This window comes from Oncorhynchus gorbuscha, linkage group LG22, assembly GCF_021184085.1.
Source record: "Oncorhynchus gorbuscha isolate QuinsamMale2020 ecotype Even-year linkage group LG22, OgorEven_v1.0, whole genome shotgun sequence".
NCBI classification, from domain to species: domain Eukaryota; kingdom Metazoa; phylum Chordata; class Actinopteri; order Salmoniformes; family Salmonidae; genus Oncorhynchus; species Oncorhynchus gorbuscha.
The window spans coordinates 1,001,709-1,029,623 of record NC_060194.1 but is presented as its reverse complement, the minus strand read 5'-3'; the positions used below and the strand labels follow the sequence as shown (position 1 = coordinate 1,029,623).

The following is a 27,915-nucleotide window of genomic DNA, read 5'->3' as shown; positions in this document are numbered from 1 at the left end:
TCCTTCATTAGGTACTCAACCCCATATTCATATTTGCCTTCGAAAAATGTCTACATTTTCACATCTTCCTTTTCGTTCAAACATAGTACATAGACGCATTACACTAAAACGGGTCTCAAAGACATGTCATCCATGTAAATAAATAAAACAGTTTATTTCCTCATCTCAAAGAAGTTATATTCAGTACATGTGTGATTTCAAATGACAGCGCAAAGCAGAAGTCAACATATTGAAGTACAAAAAAAAGTATAGACGTTTTTTTGTTGGTGCTTTGAATCCTCACATAGCAGTTCAGAGGCTGGATGGCATGCTTTGGGTGGAGCTAAGGCACATGACAGACATGAGAGGATGGCCCTTCCCCCTGCTCCTCTCCCCGTCCTGTTCACAGATCTGAAGGAACTGGACAGGTAAAAGCAATATGGCCCAACAATATGCAATGTGGATTTTTTTCACTATATTGCCTTCATCTATCCAGGCTTTTCAGATCACATTGAAGTGGATAGTAGCTAGGAAAAGAGACTAGGAGCCAGAAAGTGATTCCAAGATGGCCGTCCTTGGCGGAGTCAGCTCTTGGCCTGCTTCCTTTTCAGCACCAGTTCAGCCAACAGTTTGTACCGTATCGTACACTCCTCCTGAAACAGAAGAAAAGGTTATAGGTCACCATCCAAAATTATAGCATGTTTACCATCTCAACTATTCATGACAATTTAAGTTTGGTTCTTTCCATGTTAATTCTACCTACCTAACAAATTATCTCATCAAAATTAGTCTTGAAATTAGACACCACAGACAATATAGATTATTATTTTTTATTTTATTTATTAACCTTTATTTAACCAGGCAAGTCAGTTAAGAACAAATTCTTATTTTCAATGACTGTCTAGGAACAGTGGGTTAACTGCCTGTTCAGGGGCAGAACGACATATTTGTACCTTGTCAGCACGGGGATTCGAACTTGCAACCTTTCGGTTACTAGTCCAACGCTCTAACCACCAGGCTACCCTGCCGCCCTATTATATTGATAAATAAACTGTACACACACACGACAAAAAATGGGGTCGACCAAATGTTTTGACACACCCTGCAGTATTGCATTGTGGGGGACCAGCTCTCACCTTGCTCTTCCCGGGCACCACCTTGGCAATCCTGTCCCAGCGTTCCGTGGTGCCTCGCGGGTACTGCTGCAGGGCCAGCTCCAGAAGCTTCTGCTGGTTCTGGGTCCAGACGTCGTCAGCCGCCGCGGCCTTCTCCTTGGAGGGTTGTGGGACCGAGGAGGTGGGCGGACTCTGCTCCTCCTCGCTGTCCTCGGTGGCAACTGCGGGGTCGAAGTCCCTCTGTCTGCGCCCCTTGGCTTTCTCCTCGCCCACCCCTCCACCCCCAGTCTTTCTGCCTCTCCTCCTGACACCGCCTGCTTGGATGCCCTCTCCTTCATCCCCTCCTCCACTGGGCTCCATCCACTCTGCTGTGGCTGCTGCCAGAGGCTGGGGTTGTTCTCGCTGGGTCATGACGCTGTCGGGTACAGCTCCGGCCCCAGCTTTGGATCCCTTTCCTGAGAGTGCTGCGCTGCCCTGAGCCTTGAGCTCCGAGAGCTTCACCAGCCCTGCATCAGAGAGGTAGAAGTTAAAATGCTGCCCCTCTGGAGATAAAGTTGGTTACAGTATTTGGATAGTCCCATATACACCTGCTCTTTCCATGACAATCCGATCAGGTGAAAGCTTTAATCCTTATTGATGTCACTTGTTAAATCCACTTCAATCAGTGTAGATGAAAGGGAGGTGGTAGGGTAAAGAAGGATTTTTAAGCCTGGAGACATGGATTGTTTGTTCCTTTAAACAGTGAATGGGCAAGACAAAATATTTAAGTGCCTTTGAACAGGGTATATGGTAGTAGGTGCCAGGCGCACCGGAATGTGTCAAGAATTGCAACGCTGCTGGGTTTTTCATGCTCAACTGTTTCCTGTGTGTATCAAGAATGGTCCACCACCCAAAGGCCATCCAGTCAACATGGCGAAACTGTAGAAAGCATTAGAGTCAACATCGGCCAGCATCCCTGAGGAACGCCCTGACGAATTAAGGCTGTTCAGAGGGCAAAAGGGGAACTTAATATTAGGAAGTTGTTCTTAATGTTAATGTTTTATACATGTGTAGATGATCATACTAACAACAAACTATCTGTTGATAAGCAACTGCTTGGAATGATTAGGTTTAGAATTAAGGTTTGCAAAGCATCACGTCTGGAGGAAACCTGGCACCATCTCTACGGTGAAGCATGGTTGTGACAGCATTGTGCTGTGGGGATGCGTTTCAGCGGCATGGACCTGGAGACTAGTCAGGATCGAGGGAATGGACAGAGCAAATTACAGAGAGATCCTTGATGCAAATCTGCTCCAGAGCACTCAGGACCTCAGACTGGGGTTCAACTTCCAACAGGTCAACGACCCATAAGCACACAGTCAAGACAACGCAGGAGTGGCTTTCACTTTCACTCCAACAGATTCATGTGAGCAAATGGTATTTGGATAGTCCCTGCTCTTTCCATGACAATCCGATCAGGTGATTCATTTGATGCATATTGAGAAGAATGTCCTTGAGTGGCCCGGACTTGAATCCAATTGAACATCTCTAGAGAGACCTGAAAATGTTATTCAATTCAAAAGGGGGATTTGATTTGAAAACAGCGTCGCTCCCCATCCAACCTGACAGAGCTTGAGAGGATCTGCAGAGAAGAATGGGAGAAACTCCCCAAATACAGGTGTGCCAAGCTAGTAGCGTCAGAACCAAGAAGACTCAAGGCTGTAATTGCTGCCAAAAGGTGCTTCAACAAAGTACTGAGTAAAAGGTCTGAATACTTATGTAAATGTGTTATTTCAGTTTAGAAAAATCAAAAAACCTGTTTTTGCTTTGTCATTATGGGCTATTTATTGTGTGTAGCTTGAGGAAAAAAATATGATTTAATCCATTTTAGAATAAGGCTGTAAAGTTAACAAAATGTGGAAAAAAGTCGAGAGGTCTGAACACTTTCTGAATGCACCGTTTATACTGTGAAAAACCAAGTAAAAATAAGCTTATTTACCTGATGTGTTGGCTTGACCGTCTTTAACTTGTTTGACTTTTGCAGTAACCTGCAAAGGATCACAATATTTAGCATATTTCATTGATACTCTATGATGAGCGCAAGCTAGTCATCTCCTAAATTTCCAAACACAAATGTTAATTTTGCCATACATTTGCCCAGGACTGACAAAACATTCACATCCATCTGAGTTCAGAGTTTTCCATGCACCACCCATTCCCAATGTAGACTGACATCTGTCACCGATCTTCCTAGTTCGTGTGCGATCTTCTCCCAGCGACCAGGTGTACCCCCAGGGAACTTGGCCATACTCCTTGTCAGAAGAGTGATGTCCTCTTCTGACCACTCAGGTGCCTGAGGGAACAACAAACAAGACTAGATCATATAAATGCCAAATAAGACCATTGTGGCTTACGGGCTGAAAAACTCCAGAAACTTGACCAAATTTCAGATTTTTCATAAATCCTTGTTGGAGAAAAAAACATTTTTGTTGAACATTCTGCAACAATGACCATCTAAAATCTATTCCATTTGACATGTTGCCTTATTGAAATTCGCCTTACGTAGAACTAGAATCTATTTGACATATCAAACTATGGTAACTTCCCAGTTACACCCATAAATGGAAAATAAAACTTGAACTCTATAATCCATTTTCCCTGAATTAAAAGTGCAGAGCTTCAGTAATGTCGTGGAACAAATCCTTTCGCAGCAGGAAAATATTGCGGACCCACCTTTTTCTTCTGAGACTTCTTATCCTCGAGCCAGTCGTCCATCTGGTCTTCGATCTCCTCGATGGACGTTCCCTGGTCGTATACTGGTGAGTATGCACTGTCTGCGACCTTGAGCGAAGGCTCATAAACGGGGAACTCAAACTTCGGCTTCTTCACTTTGGGTCGTTTCTCTTCTGTGGGATGACAAGTGAGGAATGGGATAAGACAAACAAACAATCTGCGAAACATGGCTAGGAAATGCAACTGATGTATTGTAGTTCCTGAATGATTACAGGAAAATTATTTCGCTATAGGAAATAATGACATTTTAATTTCTATTTCTAACCTTTATTTTACCAGGCAGGTTAATAAATGTAAAAAACAACATTTTTTTCAATAAAGACCAGGCAAAAGTGAACAATTAAAGTCACAATTCAGCAGAAATGGTCTACTGGACGCAATAAAATACTACAAGTCCTTACTTATTGTTGTAGCTTCCTGTTCTTCCAGTGCCATGGCTTCCACTTCCTCTTTCTCTCTGATTTTCATCTCCTTATTATAATCAATAAAATACTACAAGTCCTTACTTATTGTTGTAGCTTCCTGTTCTTCCAGTGCCATGGCTTCCGCTTCCTCTTTCTCTCTGATTTTCATCTCCTTATAATCTTCGTAATACTGTTTGGCATCCTGTAACACAGACAAAAATGGATGACAATTGTCACTGGGGATATGGATAAGATCTTATGAAATCGCATCATTTATTTTACATTAAGGTCAAAATCAACATCCAGCTGGAGATTCCCATCTCCCTCACTAGCTTTAAGAACCAGCTGTCAGAGCAGCTCACAGATCACTGCACCTGTTCATAGCCCATCTGTATACAGCCCATCTATCTACCTCATCCCCATACTGTATTGATTTATTTTGCTCCTTTTGCACCCCAGTATCTCTACCTGCACATCCATCCTCTGCCGATCTACCATTCCAGTGTTAATTGCTATATTGTAATTACTTCGCCACCATGGCCTATTTATTGCCTTAACTCCCTTATTTGCACTCACTGTATATAGACTTTTTTTCTACTGTATTATTGACTATGGTTTTGTTTCTTCCATGTGTAACTTTGGTGTTGTATGTGTCGAACTGCTATCTTGGCCAGGTCGCAGTTGCAAATGAGAACTTGTTCAACTAGCTTGCCTGGTTAAATAAAGGTGCAATTAAAACATTTAAAAAATCCAAAAATGTTAAGTAGTTTGGGTGAATGAGTTGGAGGATTACCTGGATGACATGAGGCAGGGACTTGACAGAGAGATACAGCCAGATGCTCAGCTTGAGTGGCAGGATATCCTGCCAATGAGGTTTGTCATGTGACCTGACAGGAAATGGACATATTAGGAACTGTGACCATGTCTATTATTACATACAAACACATGAACAGGATAAATGACCAACATTCCAATGTGTTTTCCATGATATTTTCACATGTAAATAGCACTGGATTTCTACAATATTCAGTTCCGCCGTTTCAAAAGTCAGGCCTTCATTGGAACAGCAAATTATTCATCTATTTTCTATTTACTTGTGAAATTAGAAGTGTGTAGTGACAAAAGCTCAACTCACTTCTCAATTTTATCCTGTCCAACAAACCGTGATTCTTCAGCACTCTTGCTACTCATCTTTTTTTTCTTCTCCTTTTTCTTCTTGCTCAGAAGTTCATCCTAGTAAGAGAAGCACCATATGGGATAAAGAGGTCAGGTTATTAGTAGCCTACTTTGCTCACTCAAACACTCAGTTTTGTTTGCAGTGTACTTGATTGAAGGAAACCATTTTACTGCAAATAACTTACATTTATTCTACGGCAGATAAAGAGAAATATGGAATAATTCAATCCGTTGCATTTTGGACTATTTAAATGAGCATTATGAATAGGACAAACTAGTTAATGCAGTGGCCAAAGCTAAGAAACCCTGTCCTAAATTGCACCTGTACATTTCTGCTTTCCTACACAGAAAAAGGCTTTTATTCCCAGCAATAACTGCCCCATGGGGGAAAAATAAGTTAAATGACTTGAATGAAAGCTGTGGAATGGATAACAACCACTTTTAATAACAGCTATTCAGTAAAGAACTAAGAGAAGGGTCAAGGGTCATGCACGGTCCCCTCACCAGCTGCTTCTCCAGGTAGATGGACCAGATCACTGCGTAGTGGCACACAGTGAGGATGAGGAAGAGCAGGAAGCCCAGCTCCCCATTGCTCATCTTCCTCACCCGCCTGTAGTAAAACACTGGCTGCCTCCAGTCCGGTAGCCCGTTGACCAGGACATCATTGTACCTGTGGTTGGGAGGACCCAAAGCAATAGGTGGTGATGAGTGGTTTGAGGATTTCCCTGATAGTACATTTTAGGGGTGGTGGACACTACCGTGCCGACCCAAACCATACATAGGAAATACATACAAAGTGGACTATGGGGAATAACATGGTGAGAATATAGTATACATAATAAAAACAGAATACTAATGTTCAACAAAATTGTGCATGATAATATGAATTTGACAGACTCCTCCCACTTTCATAAGAAATAAGTGCAAGGTCAACGGCAGGGACAACCCAAAGCAGGAAGAAGTTGTAAAACAGACCTCTCTCTCCTCTCTTCATCTTTCAGTACTTCATAGATGGCCACCAACTATGGGAGAAAATATGATCAGTAAGACAATAGACAAATTACAATCAACGAATCAATTAGTTTAAGATTGCAGTGTATGAAAAGGACTATACCTCAACAACTAATTTTACTACCATGAAACACTGCATATAAGTGTTTCACTTAAATACCTTTTCTAATGGCAGAAACTAAGCTGTCCATAGTTTACTTGCAAGATGTAGATCAAACAGGTTAAAGTTGGGCTTAAATAACAGATGAAACCGTACTCCATGGTTTAGGGTGTTTCTGATGACTACACCAGTGGAGTGGAGCACAGGCTTTGTGGAAACTAGCTCCGACTACATTGATTCTCCCGAGGTCAATACTTCAAAAGATGCAAATGATGAAACGCCTACCTTGTAACCATGTTCTTCCTCTGTAGTTACGTGCCTTTGTTTGCTGTAATCCACACTTCAATAAACGTTAATCAAATACAACCACCAAGTGTCACTGTTGAGATTTAACTGGCACAGAGTTGCCATCTTAGAGCAACAGCAATGAGTAAACAGTCGGTGGTAGTATTTGATTAAATTTATTGAAGTATAGATTAACAAACAAAGGCATGCAACTACAGAGGACAAACATAGGTACACAATAGGCGTTTCATCATTTCATTTTTTTTAAAGTATTGTCCTAGATTCCACAAAGCCTCGTCTCTGCTTCACTCCATGAGGGAGTAGGGAGTGTGAAGATGGTGGGGGAGTGTGAAGATGGTGGGGGAGTGTGAAGATGGTGGGGGAGTGTGAAGATGGTGGGGGAGTGTGAAGATGGTGGGGGAGTGTGAAGATGGTGGGGGGGGAAGATGGTGTGAAGATGGTGGGGGAGTGTGAAGATGGTGGGGGAGTGTGAAGATGGTGGGGGGAGTGTGAAGATGGTGGGGGAGTAGGGAGTGTGAAGATGGTGGGGGAGTAGGGAGTGTGAAGATGGTGGGGGAGTAGGGAGTGTGAAGATGGTGGGGGAGTAGGGAGTGTGAAGATGGTGGGGGAGTAGAGAGTGTGAAGATGGTGGGGGAGTAGAGAGTGTGAAGATGGTGGGGGAGTAGAGAGTGTGAAGATGGTGGGGGAGTAGGGAGTGTGAAGATGGTGGGGGAGTAGGGAGTGTGAAGATGGTGGGGGAGTGGGGAGTGTGAAGATGGTGGGGGAGTGGGGAGTGTGAAGATGGTGGGGGAGTGGGGAGTGTGAAGATGATGGGGGAGTAGGGAGTGTGAAGATGGTGGGGGAGTGGGGAGTGTGAAGATGGTGGGGGAGTGGGGAGTGTGAAGATGGTGGGGGAGTAGAGAGTGTGAAGATGGTGGGGAGTAGGGAGTGTGAAGATGGTGGGGGAGTAGGGAGTGTGAAGATGGTGGGGGAGTGGGGAGTGTGAAGATGGTGGGGGGAGTAGAGAGTGTGAAGATGGTGGGGGGAGTAGGCTGACCTGTCTGAATTGGGTTTCAGCATTCTCGTCTTTGTTCTTGTCGGGATGCAACGTGAGCGACAGCCTGCGATAGGCCTTTCTGATGTCCACTGACGAGGCATCCTGGAGTCAGGAGAGATGAACAGTAAAACTACACGTTCATGACACCTGGTGAGATATCACACGATCACCGGTTTATGGCAATAAATCAGTATGTATGCTCTCATTCTGCCTCCAATGTGGTGACTGACAACCCACACGGCACCAGGGTCTAAGCTTCCCAATCCTATCCAGTGGACAATAACCACCCCCGGGGCTAACACTTCCCACAAGGACATGGCTTTCTGATGGGTCTGACTGGAGCATTGAAGGATGTCCATACGGTGGCCAACCCTCTGCCTCGAGATGCTGGGCATGCAGACTGTTGTTCCAGCCCTGCTACAACACACCTCTTTCAGCTAATCAAGGTGCTGATGCGCAGCTGAAACGGAGTAGTTGAATTGGATATGTTATAGTAGGGCTGGACCAAAAACATGCTCCAGTGCTGCACACTTTGGCCGGTGAAGCAACAGAGACCCTGCAAGTGTTCCTTGTAAGATGAAGAACTAACTAGTAAGTACCTCGAGTGGAGGGAGGAATGGACAACTGAACATGTGAAAAGAAACAAGCAACCTCATGGTTTGCTCCTCTCCCGGTCGGTACACGGAACTAGTAAACGTTAGTTAGTTCGCTAAAAAAAAAGGCCCCGATATCGAAACAGATCCCTGAATGCGGCACAAATGGCGAGCCGGCAAAGCTACCTACTTAGCCCTTCAGGTTAGACAAACATTAACTAGCTAGCCAGGTTACAAAATAACTAACTTAACGATGACTTAACGTTACCTGTTCAACAGACAGGAATTCGTAAAAGTTTTGTTGAATTTCCTCCACCAGGTCGAACAGCTCAAGGTCTGAATCCCAGGCATGAGAGGGACTTGGGTTTGCAATAAAAATACTGACGGCAAGAATAAACGAGAGGCCCAATGAAGCTGGGGTCATTATGAGGCTTTGACAATGTTGCCGGTAATATTGCACCGCGAAAATATATATAAATAAATGATTCTGTGATACAGCTAACGTGTCTAGCTCACTACCCTTACAACTGGCTGCTGCATATGCTAACAATTTGCTACATTTCCCACAATCCTCTGTTCTTGACCTTTTCCGGTTTCCTTCTTCTATGGTATTATGGCGATCCGCAAACGTTCGTTAGAGGTCCACGCCGCCGTCTACTGTATGGGCTGTGTGCGCCTACGTTTCTGGGGTGTGAATGTTTCTTCACTAACCACGTTTCCATCCAAACTTATCATGCAGATGAATTACCTGACCGGGTTGATGGAAACATGAAATGACGTTACAACTTTATAAATGCCGACAGACAATTTGTTCTTTCAATATTGTGGGATTTTTTTTGTGTCGGTAAATTTAATTGTGCGAGAAATTATTATGCAGCCCACTCACTCACCATGTTATGAGCAAATATTGATGTAATGACCATCATATCGAAGTAAACTTGGGAGTCACGCAAGTGGAGCAGGGTCTAACATGCTGACCAGACCTGACATGTCGCGTATGCGTGAGCATAGCAAAATAAATGTAGAAATCCATGTTATTTAATTATTGCACTCACACTGCTGGTGCGCGTCAACGAGCGTCTGCGATGCCAAGGGCTAAAATAGAAGTTATTCCTATTTCTGACGCAGATCGTGCTGAAAGTCCTGCCTCTCCCATCTCCTCATTGGTTTATAGAAGCAGGTACCCACGTTGTGACGGCCCTGAATTTTTCTGAACCGTCTCAGTGCAGCTCCTTCCAATAGGGCGCTTTCCCTTTAATTCCCAATTAAATAGCCAGTATCAGCTGCGCAAAAGGGGGTTGTGATGGAGACGTGACTGAGGATGTGTTCAACCCTCTGTTCCGAAGCTTCTCTATTCCGTTTGTTTTGTTGCCGTTAAACGTGTGTTTTGTAGCCTAAGAGAGTTTACCCAGGATCGGATCCACTCTTTGCGTCCCTGGACTACACCTCTCCGTTCTTCGTGGCCTTTCTCCGCGGGAGATCTATTGGCGGATTGGATTGTCTGACTGACCGACTGACTACCACCTTTTTGTATACGGTATTTCATTTGTTTTGATGTGATGTATACTGTGATTTGGGTAGTTAGTGGTAGTTGAGGACTTAATTAAGAGTTGATCCGCTTTAAGGTTCTGTGGTAAAGTAATTGTTATATTGATTGTATGTTTAATACTGGGTTTACGCTACACGGAACGAACGGACAAACATCGCGTGACAAAAGTCACTTGAGTTCACTGAACTCCTTTACCGGGCAGGACTCTTTTTAGGCCCGAGGTACAGGACATTTCTGGAGGAACCAGAACTCATTGTGATATTATTATATATGTGTGTAATCATTGTTGTTGCTAATACAACCCACGCAACAGAATATAATTGTTTTTGAAGTTCTTTCCAATGTTTTAAGGGTTTATGAAAAGTTTATTTCCATCCTGACTTTTACATACGTCCTTTGTATTGGTGTAGACTTGACGGACCAGATGGGACTCATTCCCACCCAAACTAAAAGGAGAAACTAATGTTTTCTCTGGTAGGCACAACCTACCTGGCACCCCTATAAATAATAACCTCAAGTCAAAACCGTTACAACGTGCCATCTCCTCATTGGTTATACCCACGTGGGTGATTGAAAGACAAACTGTTTTGCCGGTTGTCGTGGTAATACTATGAAAGATGCGATCACCATATAAGTTCAAAGTTGAAAAAGTCTGGAAGGAGGAGAGATGACTAGAAACGATTCGGTTGGCCGTTTTATGTGTGGATTAATTTGTCGGAGTAGAGGAGCTTGTGCATTTCAGGTAAAATAACAACTCAATGTAAGCAACAGCAAGCTAGCTAAATAGGACAAATTAGCTAGCAAGTGCAAGCTAACTAGCTAAATTGCCATACATGTTTAATGCTTTTCGACCTGTCCCCAAATTAATGTCATTGTTTCAGAGTTTGTTTTGATATTTTAACCTGCGTGTCGTGATCAAGTTTGGTGAAGGGGGACAAAATAAATGTATGTACTATAGCGCATGATGGCTCACGCGCGCAGCCGGTTTGGGTTCCGGCTAAGGCACTGCATCGCAGTGCTAGAGGCATCACTACAGACCCTGGTTTGATCCCGGGCTTTATCACAACCGGCCGTGATCGGGAGTCCCATAGGGTGGTGCACAATTGGCCCAGCGTCGGGTTAGGCCGGTGTAGGCATCATTGTAAATCTGAATTTGTTCTTAACTGACTTGCCTAGTTAAATAGAATATGTTGTGTGGTCCTCCCACTATGACTAGGGAAAGCATGCAGTTTATTAGGCTACAGATTAAATGTAATTATCAGATGGTTGAGGGGCAGCTCTTGGGGAACTGTGTGGGGGAGGGGGGGGGGGTCTTAGAGGGCTGGTGGCCTGGCGGTTGGGGGCTGGTGGCTGATGGGTCGCTGGTTCGATTACCCGTTTTTGACCTTGTGGGAGATCTGTCAACATGCCCTTGAGCGTTGCGATGACCCTGGTTGCTTCTGAGTGATGCTGAGTGGATGGGAATCTGTTAGATGACTAATGTGATGTAGATGTTGAGCGGCTTCACTGCAAGTAGATTGTATGTTTTATATATTCAATAAAATAAAAAGCAATAAAAGAAGGACGTTGAAAGTGAAAGAAATTGCCCCAATACCAACTCATTGGGGACCCCAATACCAACTCATTGGGGACCCCAATACCAACTCATTGGGGACCCCAATACCAACTCATTGGGGACCCCAATACCAACTCATTGGGGACCCCAAACTCATTGGGGTCCCCAACTCATTGGGGACCCCAATACCAACTCATTGGGGACCCCAATACCAACTCATTGGGGACCCCAATACCAACTCATTGGGGTCCCCAATACCAACTCATTGGGGACCCCAATACCAACTCATTGGGGTCCCCAATACCAACTCATTGGGGTCCCCAATACCAACTCATTGGGGACCCCAATTGCGTAACGTTTTGTTTTTTGCCTTACCACTACACAGCTGATTCAAAGAATGAACTCATCATCATGCTTCGATGATTTGAATTAGCGATGTAGTGCTAGGAAAAAAAACTAAACGTCCCTTGGGGTCCCCAGGACCGAGTTTGGGAAACACTGCGCTACACCCATTAAAACCTCACCACTAGTCCACTACTTGGCCCTATCTGATCCTACACCAAGCCGGAAGCCAGGGAGGGCGGGACATTATCATTCAACACAACTTGTAACTCTTCTGCAGTAAAATATCGTACACCCAAGTACTTCTCTGTAGCTGCCACCACAACATATATTTTCTGTGATTTATGTTCCACTTCTGAACGAACCCTTACTGAAGCACATGTTATTCCTATCATTCTCTATTGGCCTTGGCGTACTCACAAGGGAGCCTCTTAGGATCCCTTGCCCCGGACCCATCTTCCAGTACTCTGTCTTCACTGCCTCAGACAACACCATCTGTACTACTCTGACCCTCGCAACCTCAAACTGCCTTTCTCTCACCGGACACTTCTGATCTCCAACACCATGGGTACCCCTACAGTTAACACACACAGCTTTTTCCACAGATACTACACATACTCTCATGTCCTCCTGCACACTTCTCTCATCTAAGAAATCTCCCTCCTACACACCGCTGCAACATGACCATCAGCTTGGCACCTAAACACCATAATGGATCCGGACAAAAGTTCTCATGGGATAACTGACACATCCTAACGGGACTTTGTCGGGTAAAGTCTGCATTAAAACTCAGCAGGACACACAATGTCTTTTCTGTTTCAACATGTTCCCAGTTGTCACTCATTTCAATGGCGCCCTGCTCCGGAGAGCAAAGAAAATCACAATTCTTGTCCCGAGGCATGTGGTGTGGAGCATCCTCTATTTCTGAATGGCTGAAACACACAAAAAATCATCACTAGTCCACTTCGAGTTACTTTCACTGATTCTACAGTCCTCAACCTCTTCTCCGCCCAGCCGTACACCACATATAGATCAGCCAGAAGGCAAGGATCCATTCTCTCCAAAAATGTCACTCCCATTGGATCAGAATCATCTTTGTCTTCATCGGGTGCCATCGTCCTAGCGTCCATCCACCTTCCATAGGCATCCATTCTGGAAACCCCCCCATCGTCCACTCTACACGTTCCAATTCTGTTGCCTGTCAATGAGCGTCAACTTAGTTCGCACACCCATCCTGTGTTTGCACTTTTGATTCCACAACTTTGTTTTGACAGCGTTACTGCTTAATCGACAAGCGCCTCCTCCCATTTCCATATACATCACACCGGTTTTTAGAGGTTTGTTGCCTTCAAAATAAAAGCGCCAAATACAGCTTGTCCCCGATTTGAACATTTTCTTGATTAGGTGTTTATTCTTTACATTAATAGGCTATTTTCTCCTGAACCATATGGTCTATCCAATAGAAACTCATGGACAACATTTGACACAGATATAAATAATCTGACAAATAACTAAGTAAGTTTAAATTCCCAAAGTTTACATATGTTCCCAAAAGTGGGTGTTAAATACCAGTTTCTGAAAATCCTTGCAACTTTGCTAAATTACAGGGAATTTTGAAAATTGAAAGAGAAAAGCATATGACACTTCAACAATCACATTTTTGGAATTTGAACTTCTGTGATTCTGATCTTCGTGGCTTTTTCATTTGTATCTCCTCAAGATGTCCACTTTGGAGAAAACCATGAGGAGGATGTTAAGAATGGACCATGTTGAAACATTTGGGCAGGTCACTAATTGCTACAAAGAAACACAAACGAATAAATGCAGTACCCCAATAGTAATATCATCTTTGGATTTTAGATTCTATTTAGATTCTATTTAGATTCTATTTTAGATTCTATTTAGATTCTATTTTAGATTCTATTTAGATTCTATTTTAGATTCTATTTTAGATTCTATTTAGATTCTATTTTAGATTCTATTTTAGATTCTATTTAGATTCTATTTTAGATTCTATTTTAGATTCTATTTTAGATTCTATTTTAGATTCTATTTTAGATTCTATTTTAGATTCTATTTTAGAAGCCCCACCAAACAAAAGGCCTGTAGAGCGTGATGGTTTACGATAGTCATCTTCTGGGACTAACGCATTTTACTCAAAAGGAATTTTTATGTGTAGGCCTACTTCTTACTATTGTGAACATTCCTTACGGTGACTGGGAAATGTGTGCAATTTTAGGACCTGAGCAGTGTTATAGCATTTTATACATACTGGGTACGTGTATGATTCCACCCCTGTGTGAACCCTCATATGTGAGGTTAGGTTTTCCTTCCAGCTGAAGCATTCCTCACATTCTTTGCACTGGTACGATTTCTCCCCTGTGTGAATCATCATATGCGTATTCAGGTGTCCCTTATGAATGAAGCATTTCCCAAATTCTTTTCATTGATATCGTTTCTCCCCTGTGTGAGTCTTATGTATTTTCAAATTAGAATATGTCTGAATCGCTATATGTCTGTCCAGGTTATGCTTACTGGGGAAACATTTCTCGCATTCTTTGCACTGGTACGATTTCTCCCCTGTGTGAATCTTCATATGTGTATTCAGGTGTCCCATATGGATGAAGCATTTGCCTCATTCTTTGCATTGATATGATTTCTCCCCTGTGTGAATTATCATATGCGTATTCAGGTGTCCCTTATGAATGAAGCATTTGCCTCATTCTTTGCATTGATATCGCCTCTGTTGTTTTAGATGAGACTCAAAGGAGAAGTGTTTACTACAAACATTACAAGAATATATTTCTGTGGTGTGACATTGCAGGTGATTGATCATGTGTTCTGTGGACTCAAAGTCTTCTCCACACTTCTTGCACATGATGGATGAAACAAAATGCCCCATACAAACAAGTCTTTCCACACACCTGGTATGGGATCCCCCCCCCCCCATGACTTTGATTTAAGTAGTGTAGATCCTGGAAATAGTACTCCACTTTCCACCACATTGAGCTGCAGAACAGCGCAGATTTACCGCAGATAGGGAAATAGAGTCATTAGTTTGTTCTGTTACTCTATAGCCCTGTCCATCATGTTCTGTTTTGACCTCTTCAGTTGTGTTTGTGGGTAGACAGTCCCACTCTCTGTTCTCCACAGTATGTGTGTGGTAAGGATGTGAGAGATGAGGTGGGTCCTGATCATTGCAGTCACTTTGAGTAAATGTGGAGTCTCAAGTATCAGGCTCCAGCCCTTGAAGCTGCTCTTTCCCCTTACTGGTCCTGAACTCCTCATATTCCTCTTTAATCTGTGTGCTCTCTGGGTCCTCCTGCCTCAGACTAAGACTACATTCCTGCTCACCGTGCTGCTCAGAGGGAACATCCTTTTTAGACACAGGGAGAGTGAGTTGCTGGGGGTCTGAAAGGAAAACAAACAGGAAATATTGCAATATATCTCCAGAAATATTTGACATATTTGAATGTTTAAAAAAAAGTATAGAATACAGTTCCCTATGCCCATGCAGAGATAGTTCAGCCAGAACATGCCTACTGCTAGCACACTGTCTGCAGCTATCTGTAAGATTCAATAGAACTAGCTAGCTAATGAACTAGTAGCCCATTAATTGACGCTAACTATTTGGTATTGTATTAGCATCCCCATTAGCTGTTGCGAAAGCAGCAGTTACTCTTCCTGGGGTCCAAACATAACATGAAACATAACATCGCACAGAACATTAATAGACAAGAACATCTCAAGGACAGAACAACTCTACATACATTTAAAAAAGACACACGTAGCTTACGTATTAATACGCACACATCTCAATCAAATAGGGGAGAGGTGTTGTGCGGCAAGGTGTTGCTTTATATGTTTTTTTAAAAACCAGATTTGCTGTTCATTTGAGAAATATGAGAGGGAAGGGAGTTCCATGCAATAATGGCTCTATATAATACTGTACGCTTTCTTGAATTTGTGCTGGACATGGGGACTGTGAAAAGACCCCTGGTGGCATGTCTGGTGGGGTAAATGTGTGCGTCAGAGCTGTGTGTAAGTTGACTATACAAAAATTCTGAATTTTCAACACTTTTCTTATAAAAAGTGATGCACTCACTCTCTCCTCAACTCTTAGCCAAGGGAGACTGGCATGCGTAGTATTTGTATTAGCCCTCTTGCTTGCTTTTCATTGTAATCAGTGTCGCTCTGTTCTGGGCCAGCAGCAGCTTAACTAGTCATGACTGGATAAATAATCAAGATAAAACAAAACTGGAACCTGCATCTCTTTATTACGGACAGATCTCTCCCCATATTTACAACCTTTGAATCTATGTGTTTTGACCATGACAGGTTACAATCTAAGGTAACACCAAGTAATTTTGTCTCCTCAACTTGTTCAACAGCCACACCATTCATTACCAGATTCTTTCGGGAATTATTTTTTACCAAATACTCTTAGTTTTAGAGATGTTCAGGACCAGTTTATTACAAGATTCTCTGGTCTGATGAAACTAATATTGAATTATTTGACCTGAATGCCAAAAACAGACTGCAACTCTTTGTTAAGGGTTTAAATGACTCCATTAGCTGTGGTTGCTAATGCATATATGGTTGAATCATCAGCATACATGGACACACGTGCTTTGTTTAATGCCAGTGGCAGGCAGGTCATTGGTAAACATAGAAAAGAGTAAGGGGCAGCTCTGCGGTACACCCCACTTTCCATGTTTGACATTAGAGAAGCTTCCATTAAAGAAAGTTATATTAGATAGATAGCTCTGAAAGGCCATGAAAGGCCATAACACTTTCGTTTTCTAAACAACAGGTCAATATTGTAAAATGCTGCACTGAAATCTAATCTGTTTCTTATCATTTTCTTTCAACAAATCATCAGTCATTTGTGTCAGTACAGTACATGTTGAGTGCCCTTCTCAACAAGCATGCTCAAAGTCTGTTGTTAATTTGTTCACAAAGAAATAGTATTGTATTTGGTCAAACACAATTTTTTTCCCAACAGTTTGCTGAGAGCTGGCAGTAGGTCTGCTGTTAGAACCAGTAAATGCTGCTTTACCACTCTTGGGCACCGGGATGACTTTGGCTTCCCTCCAGGCCGAAGGACAAGGACTTTCCTCTAGGCTCAGATTAAAGATATGACAGATACGAGTTGCTCTTGAGTCAGCTATCGTCCTCAGAATCTTTCCATCTCAGGAGTCAATGCCAGGTTTGTCATTATTGATCAATAACAATACATTTTCCACCTCACTAACTTGCAATGCTTTTCATTCATTATTAGTTTTGAGTTGTTGGCATTTCCTGCGTAAGTTTGCCCATTTTGCCAATAAAGTAATCATTCAAATATTTGGCAACATCAAATGGCTTTGTGAGTTTAATTTGTCTTTCTGCCCATAATTTAATTTAAAGTAATCCAAAGTTGTTTTTCCATCGTTCTTTATATCATCGATCTTATCTTCATAATAAAGTTTCTTCTTCTTTTTGTTGTTTTTGTTTAGTCACATCATTTCTCAATTTGCAGTAAGTCAGACAGATGTATTATTATTACTTATTAGCCACTACTTTTGCCCCGTCTCTTTCAACCATATAGTTTTTCAATTCCACATCAATCCTTGGAGCCTTAACAGTTCCAACAGTCAGTTTCTTAACAGGTGCAAGTTTATCAAAAATGTGAAGAATTAATTTTATAAATTCATCAGTGCAGCGTCTGGATTTTTTAATCACATCAGACCAACAAATATTGTAACGGTTTTCTTCTGGTGAAAGAGAGGCGGACCAAAATGCAGCGTGGTTAGTTTTGTACATCTTTAATAAAGATGAAAGTACAACAATCTACAAAACAATAAACGTGAAAAAAACGAAACAGTCCTATCTGGTGCCACAAACACAAAGACAGGAACAATCACCCACAAAACCCAACACACAACAGGCTACCTAAATATGGTTCCCAATCAGAGACAATGACTAATACCTGCCTCTGATTGGTCCTTCTGTAGCTCAGTTGGTAGAGCATGGCGCTTGTAACGCCAGGGTAGTGGGTTCAATCACCTTTGGATAAAAGCGTCTGCTAAATGGCATATATTATATTATTATTAGAACCATATCAGGCCATATCAGGCCAAACATAGAAATAGACAAACCAGACACACAACATAGAATGCCCACCCAGCTCACGTCCTGACCAACACTAAAACAAGGTCACAGCACACCTATACACTATTTTAGGCCCAGCTTTTGGAACGTTTGATATAGCCACTTCATTGTGATCACTCCATCTAATGGGTACGAATACAGCTTTAGAACAAAGATCTACAGTATTAGTAAAAATGTAATCAATACATGTGGATGATCTTGTTCCTTTACAGTGCATTTGGAAACTATTCAGACCCCTAGACTTTTTCCACATTTTGTTACGTTACAGCCTTATTCTAAAATTGATTAAATTGTTGCTTTTTTCATCAATCTACACACAAGGGGTGCGTCACCTGAGTTGGTTGATTCACTGATGTGGTCATCCTGTCTGGGTTGGCGCCCCCCTTGGGTTGTGCCATGGTGGAGATCTTTGTGGGCTATACTCAGCCTTGTCTCAGGATGGTAAGTTGGTGGTTGAAGATATCCCTCTAGAGGTGTGGGGGCTGTGCTTTGGGAAAGTGGGTGGGGTTATATCCTTCCTGTTTGGCCCTGTCCGGGGGTGTCCTCGGATGGGGCCACAGTGTCTCCTGACCCCTCCTGTCTCAGCCTCCAGTATTTATGCTGCAGTAGTTTACATTTTTATTTAAGTCATTTGTCAGAGCGACTTACAAATTGGGCATTCACCTTATGGCTAGTGGTCAGTTTGTTATATCTGGAAGGTACTTCTCCTGTCCTATTGGTGATTGGTGTCCTGTGTGAATCTAAGTGTGCGAACAGTTTTCTCTAATTATCTCCTTCTGCTCTTTCTTTAGGGCCTCAGAGCCTCTCGGAGGACCTGAGCCCTAGGACCATACCCCAGGACTACCTGACATGATGACTCCTTGCTGTCCCCAGTCCACCTGACCGTGCTGCTGCTCCAGTTTCAACTGTTCTGCTTGATGGCAGATTCCACTATAGGCGAAGTTCATCAAACACTAATCATGAGTGGGCCAAAATGATTCAGTAGAATCAGGAATCGGCGTATTCAATGTATTGAGCAAATGTATTTGGGCCCTCCTATGCCTAAATGGTCCTCACGAATGTTTAACGGCATACACATTTAACATGGTAACAATTTGAACCGGTGCCCTTCAGTGTAATCGCCTGTATCATCATGGAAAGACTCCCAAAATCAGAGCAGTAGCCACGGGGAGAAACGTTTTTCCTTAGCCTACACTCTTATGGTGTTAAATGGCTCTATAATTAGAGATGTAGGGAAAAGGCCCAAAGAGTTGTGTTAGAATTCAAATGAAGTGAGCCTAAGCCGGTTAAAATTATCTCCTTCTCTCTTTCTTTCTCTCTCTCGGAGGATAATAATAGCAATAATAATAACTCCCCAGTCCAATTCTAAATAACTGTGATGGCAGCATAAATCCTTCTGGTCCTTCTGTCAGGAAGCTCAGTTGGTAGAGCATGGCCTTGTTTAACGCCAGGGTAACAATTTGTGGGTTCAATTCATCATGGGACCACCCATACGTAGAATGTATGCACACATGAATGTAAAGTCGCTTTGGATAAAAGCGTCTGAATTCTAAATGAGCTAAGCCGGTTATATTATTATTATTATATATTTGATTTGATTTGATTACAAATCTTAAACCATCACCTACATATGTTTGAGTGAGAGAGAAACAATCTAAACCACGTAGACCACGAGTTGTGGACTAAAGACCCAGCCAGTGCATGAAATGTGTGTGACCACATATCAATATATCAAAGTTACGCTTGAGGAACGAGACCACGTGATATAGCGGGGCGGTCGAACTAGCCTGCAAGCCATTTTGGGAACAGTGTCAGTTTCTACTGCTATCAAGTGCCGCTCTATGCATAGCCTACTGCTTCATAGGGCTCGAGCACGGAGCAAACCGATAACCTATTTGGACCGGCACGGTTCAGAATCCGTGTAAAGTTTCTGACTCTCCGCGCGTTGATCTTTTTCTATTTGTTGAGAATTTCGCCACTGCCATTGAACAGCATTTGTAGCTCGTTCCAAGATGGCCGCTTGGGTTGCATTCATTTTTTTCTGATCGACTTGTAACTTTCATTGTCCATCACATACGGGATATAACCCGTTAGGTATGTATTTACAGAACTTTTAGTTTTAACTTGCAAAAATACAAGTTTATATTAAATGTTATAGCATTGCAAATGCAAGACCACAGCAGGCTATCGGATTAATAGTGAACACCGGCAGTGGACCACACGGGCATATGGACACTCAAAGCACACACGATTGTAGAATGTTATATTATTTCAATGGTTATGTTTGTGTTCTTTCTGGAGCGCGTAACTTACAAAATTGAAACATGGTCGCAGATCTGTTCATAGCAGCCAATGTTAACAGGTCTGCAGAGAAGCATCCACATTCGTATGTATTCTATCTACCAAGCTGATTTCAAACAGGTGTCCTCAACAGGCTCATTAGGCTGTTGTTTTCATGAAAGTGGTATCAAATATGATTTTGTCGTTGTAGCAAAATTGCCTCGTTTGTTTCCAATATAGATACGTTTATTCTGTCTTTCATTGAAAATACATGGGCTTCGTTGTAGATAAGTAATTACGTTGACAGGATTTCGCTGTTGTGAAGTTTTAGGCTCTTGCGAATATACTACTTTGTTTAGGCAGTAAATAGTTAATAGGCTGGCTATAGCCTATTCAATGTATTTAATTCCGTTATGTTGAACAGAGATGGCTTTCTCACACACTGATTTGATGTCTTATCGCAAGAACAGACCTAGACTATGTTTTGTTATGTTATTCAGTCACTTGAAAAGTGTTGAAAAGTTAAAAAAAAATGTATGGTTCATTGCCGTGGATCATTTGATGATAAATAGATTTGATGAAATGACCTCATGGGATCATTTACAATGCTGTTAACACAATTACCACAATCACGATTCAGAGCACCACTCGAATCTCATTTGAAATCAAGATAAATGCCTTAGCCTACTGGGGTGCTGCTCATCATCTAGTTCTGAAATAACAGTCAGCTAATTATATTTGTTTGGGTTAGAACCTGATCGTGTTTTTATGCTCATTCGGATGTGGACATTGGAATATAGGCCGGTTCGAGGCTACTGTTATTAGGCCTGCCCATATAAACTATGTAAACACAATCAATAATGTAGGCCTATTCTTGTGATGACATTATAGTTTGACACAATAGGCTGAGGCAAAAACTCACATGTAGGTCAAAAACATATAAATAACTAAATGTTTCACATTTGATTACATCTTTAAATTATACCTATTTCTCCCCGCCCACAATAAGGTCAGTCGCGTTTCTTGTTGGTCAACTTTCATAAATGCGTTAAAAACAGACTATAATTTTCTGCTATGTGAAATGTTCTGCACTCGATCAGTCATGTCTATATGCCTAACAATGGGATTGACCCATAATAATATTTGAAAATGGATACATTCGAGAAAGAAAGTTAACTTTTGCGTAATTTGGGGCTTGATGGATTATTTCTTTCGTTTATGGCTACAATTTCGTTGTTACAATGATACGTCTCATCAGACAATGGGATGCGTAGTTCAACAGCACAGGACAAGCATTGCTTTAAACGTTTTCACATCACAGTGAACTAACTAGCTATTGTCTTGAGGCGCGTGACAGTGGGTACATTCGGAGATTATACGTGTCTAATGTGAGCTCCCCGTTTATTGACAGGTATGACGGGTCAGAGATTTGTCCAACTAAATGTTCAAATATTTTAGGAATTAACTTCTGTTAGAGTTGATGATAAGAGGGCTGAGCCATTGCGCGCTGTTTAGTTAACACACATAGCTGAGTAGAATGAAACATGCGATTTTTGTAGGTCTGGAGTTCACACTGCCATGTTTGCGTGAACTTGCGCCAACACAGTGTGACACATGCGTCTTAATTCTTGCTTGGTCAAATAGTTGAAATAATCACAATTTTCGAGTGTGCTGCATATTCTGTCGAGTCTACTCTGTTGCACAACCATTCTTCATCGCTGTATCCACCGCATTGATCCATTGGCATTTGTGATGAATAGGCTAGGTTTTTTAAATAAATCAACATGATTGATTATCAGCTGCCCATGGTAGATGCTACAGCCAAGGAGGTCATTACAATAGCCTACTTTTCGTACATACGTATGTAAGCCTATGATTTAACAATTATGATTGGTTAGTCCAACATTTAATTTGACAAATAGCCTACAGTGAGTTATTGTCTTGGAACGCATGATGTGCACATATGGAGATGCATAATGCGCGCTCCCAGTTTCTCGACAGGTGTAGGAATGTATACATTTAACTCAATATTCCAACACAAGTTGTGCGCTCGTCAGATACGCTATGGTGTGCTTCTTTTAGAATGGCCATGCATAAGAGGGATGAAAGAGCTTATTGCGTCTTGTATCAGGTCAAGCTTGCGGTTTGTAGGCATAGCCAGTACTTCACACTTCACTGTTTGCTTCTGCATGCAGTCGCGGGACACACTTTACTTACAATCTTATACAGCCCATAATGACCACGCGCCACATTGACGTCGCATGATCGCATAATACTGAAAATAATCGAAAGTCCTTCTCTCGGGCAATTAGGTCATTATCAATGCAATGTAAACTATAGGCCCAGACTTTGAAATGTATCCTACATAGGCTACCTACGAAGATATTGATAATAAACATATTGATCCATTATAAAATGAGCACAAGATATTAACATTTAGTTGGAAACGGTCCTCTAAATCCGTCAAGAAACCGGGCGCGGGATTGCACGCTTAGTCTACACTTAAAAAATGTGGGTAATTGGGGTTCTATCCAGAACCTATTGTTCTGTGGCTGTAGGTTATACTCCGAATTTAGGCTGCATAATGTATGCCAATAATAGGGCAAATAATGGTTGTTTACTGTGTTTAAGTCAATTAAATATATTGCCAATTTGCGTTATAGACCTAGCAATGTTCTTAATGAATTGAGCTTTGGAAAAAGTTGATCATCATTCATCGGCCAAATCGCCCTATAACAAATAAACTCGCACACATTCCGGACTTGAAAAAGTAGCCTTATATGCATGTGCTGTCAGTTTGCAATTTAAAAAAAACCTCGCATCGAAATCAACATTTCTGTGACGTGCTTCTGGAATTGTTAGGCTATTCTAGATAAATCAAACGCTTGGCTTGAAGTGAAGACTTCTGAAAATCGAAATGGAAGCTGGAAACAAAATTCATGGTAGCAATTACAAAAGGGTAACTTGTTATTGGGCTACATAAAATTGTATAATAAATAGGCCTACGAGATAAATATTGGTTTAACCTATTTAAATTCACCAAAATAATCTCCAGGTTCGTTTTTCGCAGGGTAGACATTAAAACAGTAACATAAATGCTTTACATTCTCAAGGCACATCCCCGCCCGTTTGTGTTCTGAACAGATTGCGAAACTACGCTGTATCCATTCATTAATTTGTTTATCCTCTCTTATAGGATTTCACAATTTTAGGACAATGCACAGAACAACAAAAATCAAGATTACTGAGCTGAATCCACATTTGATGTGTGTCTTGTGCGGTGGATATTTTATCGACGCAACCACCATTGTGGAGTGTTTACACTCATGTAAGTTGTCGTCAGTTGGTTTTCATTCAAAATACCACACAATGCAAGTTGCTGTCTATGCCCACAGTTTTGACTGATTCGTTTGGCTTAAAGTATGCAGTGTTGTCAAATTGTTTTGATTTATTTTGTCTTTTCAGTCTGTAAAATGTGCATTGTTTGTTATCTGGAGACCAGCAAATTCTGTCCAATTTGTGATCTCCAGATTCACAAAACGAAACCCCTTTTGAATATTAGGTGAGTAGCCTATGTATGTCATTTTGTAAGGCAATAAATTAAAGTTCTATAATATTTTTTAACTTGAATATGAGTGTGGAGACTTGGGGCTCAATAAATCGAAACCACATTACAATATTGACATCTCTTTTTCCAAGTAAACCCTGGCTCAGAAATGAATCATACAATTTGCTGAAATAATTTTTAAAAATATTCTATTTCAGGTCTGACAAGACCCTTCAAGACATTGTTTACCGGTTGGTACCTGGGGTTTTCAAAGGTCAGTACATTGGTGGTCCTTCTGTAGCTCAGTTGGTAGAGCATGGCGCTTGTAACGCCAGGGTAGTGGGTTCGATTCCCGGGACCACCCATACGTAGAATGTATGCACACATGACTGTAAGTCGCTTTGGATAAAAGCGTCTGCTAAATGGCATATATTATTATTATTATTACATTTTCCCCTTCATCCCCTCAAGTTGGTTTGTAAAAATGTCAAGTGCATCATAATTCATGAAAAATTATTTATTATTTTGATATGATGAAGATGAAATGATGAAATGAAACGAAGGAGGGATTTCTATGTTGCACATCCTTCTCTTGATGGTAAACAAGTTGAATCAATGGCGAAGAACCTCACGCATATCATTGCATGTTCAATGTTCATGTTGCTTTATCATTAGAAAGAGGAGGATTGGCACACTTGAATACCAGGTTGTTTTCTTATTTTGTAGCTGGAAATGGATCAAATGAAGAGCGAGGGGAGGTGGAGATGAAGAAAAGAGAATAATAGCCGACGATGAGATTATAAGCCTGTCCATCGAATTTTTTCATCAGAGCTGCTTTCAAACCGGCAAAAAGTATGCTTAAAAAATGCAGCCAACCCCCATGCTTGTTCAATGATTTCTTTGCTCTTTTTTCCAATTGTAAATTTAGCTTTTCTCTTAGGCTGGGAAAGGAGGATGGTGAAGTCAAGGATATGAAGACAGAGGTGATTGTTTTAACCCTAAGACAATCATATTGGTGTCTTTTAAATACAGGGTCAATCCAGATGGCTGTAAAGTAACGCAGTGTTTATCATGTCTCAACTCAACTTACCTTTTTTGTTGTCTGAAGATGATTGACAAGCGATACTTGCAATGTCCAGCAGCCATGACCATAATGCATCTGAGGAAATTCCTTCGAAGTAAAATGGATATTCCATGCACCTGTCAGGTGACTACGGATATTTAATCAATGATTATTCATGTAATTATTTGAAATTCAGTGAACAATGATCTGAAATGTTGTGCGTTTGTATAGACATTGTGTAGATTTGTTAAACTTAGAATTGACTTTGTTTCTTTAAAAAAAATGATTTTTTTGGGGGTGGCAGGGTAGCCTAGTGGTTAGAGCGTTGGACTAGTAACTGAAAGTTTGCAAGTTCGAATCCCCGAGCTGACAAGGTACAAATCTGTTGTTCTGCCCCTGAACAGGCAGTTAAACCCACTGTTCCTAGGCCGTCATTGAAAATAAGAATTTGTTCTTAACTGACTTGCCTAGTAAAAAAAAAAAAAAAAATGGTTAGATTTTTACTAGTTTCACACTGTTTGATTAATACTAATCTTTTTCTCATTGACACAATGTATGAAGATGAACCATTGACAGATAGAAGTTGTGTATGAAGATTGACAGATAGAAGTTGTGTATGAAGATGAACCATTGACAGATAGAAGTTGTGTATGAAGATGAACCATTGACAGATAGAAGTTGTGTATGAAGATGAACCATTGACAGATAGAAGTTGTGTATGAAGATGAACCATTGACAGATAGAAGTTGTGTATGAAGATGAACCATTGACAGATTGATACACATTAATGGACATTGCACACATCTACACCTGGAGAAGGGTAAGCATTTACCCTTGCACTTCAACACATGAAATGTCATCTTTTCTAATAAGACCTTTAAATAATATGCTGTGTTGTTTTCCTTATTTATAAGGTTGTGAAGTGGTGCATCCATTCATGAATTCGATTCTCTACCAAGCAATATGTTCACATGTATTTTGGAGAGATTACACATTTATTAAAAAAATCTCTATTGCTTGTCTAAAGCTCATGTCATTCTTAAAATACATGCTCATCTGAGAATATGGTTATAAGTCACAGAAAAGTCTCCTGCACACATACACTTAAGAAAATCTTCACTTGTTTTAGAATGGTCCCTTGCCATTGAAATACCGGGTACGAACAGGCTGCAAGAAGATGAAGATGAGCAGCCCAAGAAACGGGGCCAAAACCACACAACATGCTGGAGGAGTATGCTATGACTCTGGGACTGGGGGTGACAAGCATCTGAACAATGACCCCGAAGCTCCCTCCACCTCATCCTCCTCTCGGCCCAGTCCGAGCCACAGAATTGTCCACTCATCATCATCATCATCATCATCGCTTCCCCACTTCCCCCACCTCTCCAGCATTGGCACCTCAACAAACGGTATCTTAACAAAAGTGGTTCCAAATCAACTTTCCCGGACGCCAACATAGACTGTGGATACTTTTATTATTGTTTCAAACATTTGCCGTTTTGATATAATCCTATGTGGACCAGATATTTGTTCATTTGTCTAAGAAACACTGTGGAAAGACTTATTGAATTTGCTCAATGGCACCTGCAGATCGGATTTGAAATGGCTAGCCCAGTAATGTGCCATGTGGTTTGGAATGTGAAAAAAAATATCACGTTTACTTCAAACCTGGACATTCCAATGATTCCTAGAACTGAATTGCCAATACTGTAGTTGATTGAAATGGAAATGTGGTTTTGGCTTCGTCAACTTCATTTGTCAACACACAACAATAGTTGACAAAAATAGTTGACTATTGCCCTCTGCATACATGTAATGGGGAATTTAATAAACACAACCTGATTGTTTTGGCTTTAAGTGTGCAATCTGCAGTAGGTACTGCTGTTAAATGGTCACTTCAATTAACGATATACACTATATAAAACTATGTTGACACCCGTTCAAATTAGTGGATTCGGCTATTTCAGCCACACCCATTGTATAAAATCGACTACACAGCCATGCAATCTCCATAGACGAACATTGGCCATAGAATGGCCTTACTGAAGAGCTCAGTAACATTCAACGTGGCACCGTCATAGGATGCCACCTTTCCAACAAGTCAGTTCGTCAAATTTCTTCCCTGCTAGTGCTTTCCCTGTCAACTGTAAGTGCTGTTATTATGAAGTGGAAATGTCTAGGAGCAACAACGGCTCAGCTGTGAAGTGGTAGGCCACACAAGGTCATCGAATGGGACCACTGAAGCACGTAGCGTGTAAAAAATCGAATGTTCTCGGTTGCAATACTCACTCCCGAGTTCCAAACGGCCTCTGAAAGCAACGTCAGCACAATAACTGTTTGTTGGGAGCTTCATGAAATGTGTTTTAATGGCCGAGCAGTCGCACACAAGCCTAAGATCACCATGCTCAATCCCAAGCGTCGGCTGGAGTGGTGTAAAACTCGCCGCCATTGGACTCTGAAGCAATGGAAACGTGTTCTCAGGAGTGATTAGTGAAGCTTCACCATCTGGCAGTCCGACAGATGAATCTGGGTTTGGCGGATGCCAGGAGAACTCTACCTTCCCCAATGCATAGTGCCACCTGTAAAGTTTGGTGGAGGAAGAATAATGGTCTGGGGCTGTTTTTCATGGTTCGGGCTAGGCTCCTTAGTTCCTCTGAAGGTAAATCTTAACGCTACAGCATACAATGACAGTCTAGACGATTCTGTGCACAGAGCCATGACCTCAACCCCATTGAACACCTTTGGGATGAATTGGAATGCCGACTGAGAGCCAGGCCTAATCACCCAACATCGGTGCCCAACCAACTAATGCTCTTGTGGCTGAATGGAAGCAAGTCCCTGCAGCAATGTTCCTACATCTAGTGGAAAGCCTTCCCAGAAGGCTGGAGGCTGTTATAGCAGCAAAAGGGGACCAACTCCGTATTAATGCCCATG

The 27,915-nt window shown here is 41.7% G+C and overlaps 1 protein-coding gene and 1 long non-coding RNA gene across 5 annotated transcripts; one reads left to right on the top strand and one right to left on the bottom strand.

Moving 5' to 3' along the window:
• Positions 1-129: 129 nt before the first annotated feature.
• On the bottom strand, positions 130-9,074 carry dnajc1 (DnaJ (Hsp40) homolog, subfamily C, member 1). The gene is made up of 12 exons (XM_046322168.1): positions 8,761-9,074; positions 7,900-8,001; positions 6,422-6,468; positions 5,951-6,116; positions 5,406-5,503; positions 5,064-5,157; positions 4,373-4,472; positions 3,807-3,979; positions 3,307-3,426; positions 3,073-3,121; positions 1,116-1,600; positions 130-632 (listed from the first exon to the last, which is right to left on the bottom strand). Exons 1-12 carry the CDS (start codon positions 8,914-8,916, stop codon positions 564-566), a joined length of 1,659 nt encoding a protein of 552 aa, XP_046178124.1. The 5' UTR covers positions 8,917-9,074; the 3' UTR covers positions 130-563.
• A 10,787-nt stretch (positions 9,075-19,861) lies between these two features.
• Positions 19,862-26,848, top strand: LOC124010058. Of its 4 annotated transcripts, none has more exons than XR_006834354.1 (8): positions 19,862-20,185; positions 23,568-23,699; positions 23,837-23,933; positions 24,137-24,192; positions 24,645-24,770; positions 24,847-24,901; positions 25,027-25,125; positions 25,585-26,848. It is a non-coding gene; the product is annotated as an uncharacterized LOC124010058 (long non-coding RNA). The 4 variants fall into 4 exon arrangements; XR_006834353.1 differs by having other exon boundaries at positions 24,645-24,901; positions 25,585-25,801; positions 26,111-26,848; XR_006834355.1 differs by having other exon boundaries at positions 24,645-24,901; positions 26,111-26,848.
• The last annotated feature ends 1,067 nt before the right edge of the window (positions 26,849-27,915 follow it).